This window comes from Priapulus caudatus, unplaced genomic scaffold, assembly GCF_000485595.1.
Source record: "Priapulus caudatus unplaced genomic scaffold, Priapulus_caudatus-5.0.1 Scaffold42, whole genome shotgun sequence".
Lineage (NCBI taxonomy): Eukaryota > Metazoa > Priapulida > Priapulimorpha > Priapulimorphida > Priapulidae > Priapulus > Priapulus caudatus.
The window spans coordinates 450,963-454,941 of record NW_014577103.1 but is presented as its reverse complement, the minus strand read 5'-3'; the positions used below and the strand labels follow the sequence as shown (position 1 = coordinate 454,941).

General features: G+C 40.5%; 1 protein-coding gene across 1 annotated transcript in view; it reads left to right on the top strand.

Moving 5' to 3' along the window:
* The first annotated feature begins 575 nt into the window (after positions 1 to 575).
* LOC106820557 overlaps positions 576 to 3,979 on the top strand; it is an 11,406-nt gene continuing 8,002 nt past the window's right edge. The window contains exons 1-6 of the mRNA XM_014825068.1: positions 576 to 597; positions 917 to 1,049; positions 1,962 to 2,097; positions 2,507 to 2,625; positions 2,887 to 2,952; positions 3,177 to 3,308. Coding sequence (XP_014680554.1) covers positions 576 to 597; positions 917 to 1,049; positions 1,962 to 2,097; positions 2,507 to 2,625; positions 2,887 to 2,952; positions 3,177 to 3,308 — 608 coding nt within the window. The remainder of the gene's footprint in view (positions 598 to 916; positions 1,050 to 1,961; positions 2,098 to 2,506; positions 2,626 to 2,886; positions 2,953 to 3,176; positions 3,309 to 3,979) is intronic.

Below are 3,979 nucleotides of genomic sequence, written 5' to 3'. Positions count from 1 at the left end.
GTGTGTGTGCGTGTGTGTGTGCGTGTGCATGTGCGTGTGCGTGTGCGTGTATGTGTGTGCGCGCCTGTGTGTGTGTGAATGCGGTGTGTGCGTGCGTGCGCGCGTGTGTGTGATGTGTGTGTGTGCGCGAGTGTGTGCAAATATTCGACAACGGGAGGTGTAACCCTGCCCGCCGCCGCCAACTGACTTTCAAGAAAATAGACTTCTTCAAAACTACTCAATGCGTTTTGCTTTTTTTTTTAAGAATTTGACTTATTAATGATGCTTCTAACCAGAATGATATTTTCAAAAATAATATCTAAATAAGTGAAATTGTACCATGAAATCACCCTATTTCCCTTTGTTTGAAAAATTGTCGGTAATTTTAAGGTAAAATATGGATATATGACTCGAGTTTAAATATCAGTATTTTTCGTTTACTGTAAATACATCCTCAACTAAAAGTGAGAGATAAATGGTTAAACCGCCATCCTCAAATCAGACCTCAGTCAAACCCGTCTGGAGGACGGGTAATAGCTAGTGAGTGTATATTTATGTAATTATAAACAGCTCAGTGTTGAATTCAGTTGACAGTCATGGCTGAAGATTGGAAGATTGGTAGTCATTGCCAAAGTATCGTAGAAAACTAACTAGCAGCAGTAGCCTGGAAACAACAACAACAACAATAATTATAGTGATGAAAAGAAGAAAAAATAAGAGAATAAGAATAAGATGACGATGATGATGATGATGATGATGATGACGCCGGCGACGACGAACATAATGATGATGATGATGATGATGATGATGATGACGATGATGATGATGAAGGAGAAGAGGAATGGGGAGAAGAAAAAAAGAAGAAGAAGAAGAAGATAATCGTAATCTTAATTACTATATTATTACTTATTAATATTTATTTATACTTATTTTTAAGATGCTGGCCTGACCGTCTACTATCACGCCGAGTGTGAGCAGGACTGCTTAAAGCGCTGCGGGGATCTCAGCGAGCCAGTGTGCGGCACCAACGAGATCACGTACCAGAACGAGTGCTACCTCGACTGCGCAACGTACCGCTACAGAAGTGAGTATACCTTTGCTTTCTTCGTGTTACGTTCCCCCCCCCCAGGCTACGGCCCTGGTAATCCAAGTAGAGTTCTTATACAAACCTGTTCTAATTTACCCTTCGCAATTTTCAAATCTCAGGTTTAATAAAACAAAACTAATGATTAATAATATATTATGCAAATAAATCTTTTCTCATTGGTCGCGTTAATTATCAACGCGTAATTTCATCCGATAGCGATGCTTTATCTGACGTGAAGGATGATCGTTAGAACAAGTTTATGAGGAGACCGGAGAATAAATCATGCGATAATGACAATGCCAATCAAGGAAACGAACAGCGGATCCGATTTAACCCTAATTAAACACGCTGCACTGTCTGTCTGCAGATGAACGGAAATAATGCCGCTACACTTTGTTAATTGCTATCTCTGCCGCGCGCTGCGGGCCACGCCTCGCCTGGCTGCTCACTGAAGCTGCATCGAAGTATCTGCGTGCGTGCACGCCTGTTTGTGCGTGCGTGTGTGCGTGTGTATGGCGGTGCGTTCGCGCCTGTGCGTGCGTGTGTGCACATATACTTTTGCATGAGCGTCCCGTATATATGTTATCAGCATATATGTTATGTCGCGTATATATTATCAGAAGTGAATAATAATAGATCTCTTATTCTATAAATCTATTATTATTCATTCCTGATGTTATGACACTCCTGATGTTAATATGTGTTCTTTTATGAGTTAATTTAATTGCCTCACATTATAATTGCCTCACGTTACCGATGCACTCAGAATTTTCGGATTTTCGTGATTTTTCGGATTTTCGGTTTTATGCCCGCACGTTCGTGCTTGTGCGTGCGTGCGTGTGTGCTCATGCCGTGTGTGCGCGCAGTTTCTTACGATATGTCTCTCATGTCACAGGCGTGCGCTCTGCGGCAAGTCCGAACCCGTTTACCAGGCGATCTGGGCAAAGAACACAGACTTCGATGAAGTGCTCATATCGCCCGTGATGGTGCAAGACCACATGCCAGACCAAGTACTAAATGCCCTAGAAAAGGTGCGTTGTAACGTTGTTGTTGTTGTTGTTGTTGTTGTTGTTGTTGTTGTTGTTGTTGTTGTTGTTGTTGTTGTTGTTGTTGTTGTTGTTGTTGTTGTTTTACTGGGTCTTAGCTGACGCATGAAATAATTATAATCTCGTAATTTTTGTTCGTAATTTCATCATTTTGTTGCGAGTACAGCATTTCTTCGAACTGTTATGAGAGGAAATATGTAGCAGTTATCCGTCATATTGAATTACTGGTGCCATAAAGTGCCATGAAATATTAACCTGCTAGCGGTGTTGTCGGTTTATATGGGCACGCACGTGTTTCTTCGAATTGATTGGATATACAGATGCTGGCTGTTCCCTTGATTCATGTATTTTTTTGTTGCCTATGAATCATGCCTACTGTATTTCCTGCCGTTAGGTTCTGTCCCATGCTGGACCTGGGAAGCCTCCACACAGGCTGTCAGAGGCTGAGCAACTGTGCCTACTTAACACTGCTGAGAGTCCGTCTTCTTCACTACAGGACATGAGTCCAAACAGGTAGCGCCACCTGTAGAATATAATAGGCAACTATTTTCGCCAGGAGGGTATGCCGACGAGGTGGCCATATAATGATATTACTGATGACAAGTTTACAATAATTAAACAAGAAATAGTACTTTTTTAATTAAAAAAGGGATGAAGCTAGTTGCATAATTTAATTGAGGTTCATTGTTGTTTCAGTTGTATTTCTATTGTTGCATATTGTGCATACAGATTGAAATCGAGCGAGCATGTGTTGAAGTTTGGCTACTTTTGCAGGTACAGTGAAACATGTTTCACCAAGGAAAATGGGATGGCAAACACTGGTAACACAGAACAAACTCAGTAAGTTAAAATATTTTTACTTAAAGTTAGTTTAAGTTAAAGTATGCTTATTGCTATATGCGTATGCTTTTACTTTTGAAAAAAACTGGAGGCATTAATAATGGATTTTTAATATATTCGTGTTAAACCTTTAACCGTACTCGATCGCTTCCTAAATAATTTTTGGCATAATTTCCTAAATAATAACTTTTACTCTACTACTATATAATGTGGATCTCTTTCAGAAGGGCTGGATCGCCGTCCCGTCCTGAGGGTATAGATCTGACACCAGAGGGCTGGGAGTGTAGTGCTCCACTGGCGAGCCCTGAGCAGCTATCTGACACATCTAGTATAAATTCTGACACTGATAGCCGGAGGTATAAGCTTATATCATAAACTAACAATAATGGCCGGCATGAGCTATTGAACACAGCCCTGTGATTTATTTCCATTAATGATGAGATAACATTTCGCCCGACCTAGTGTAACAATCATGGTATTAACTGATCTCATTTCATCGCAACTCATCTCCCCTAGGTTCAAATAAAAGTGATTGGATAATCCTACCTCCTCTTTACTATAGTGTCAACTTTTGCATAATTCAATCCTACCCTTGAATGATTAACAATGATGGTATGACGTACCCTAACCCACCTTGTTACACATAAGAGGGGGGGTAAGGGGTGGTACTGTTCACAGTTCACAGTGAAAATAAACTGCTTTTCACATTTCACAGTGAAAATAAAGCTCTTTTCACAGATCACGGGTATAATCCAGTTTACAGCTAAAATTTCAGACACATAAGATAAGGTCCTAGAAGTATACAAGTGTATTTCTTGACTAACAACACTTCTGAAAATCAAAAATATGCTTGCGCAGTAGTCATGCTTATACATGTGTGTGCAGGGGCGGATCCAGGATTTTTGAAAAAGGGGTGTCCAGGACTATTTTCAATTTTTTATTTCTATAAAGGGCACTTTTTCCTGCTTACTTTTTCTGGTGTTTTAAAAAGCTGCCGAAGGCCACTTAGGGGGGTTTGGGGGACCTC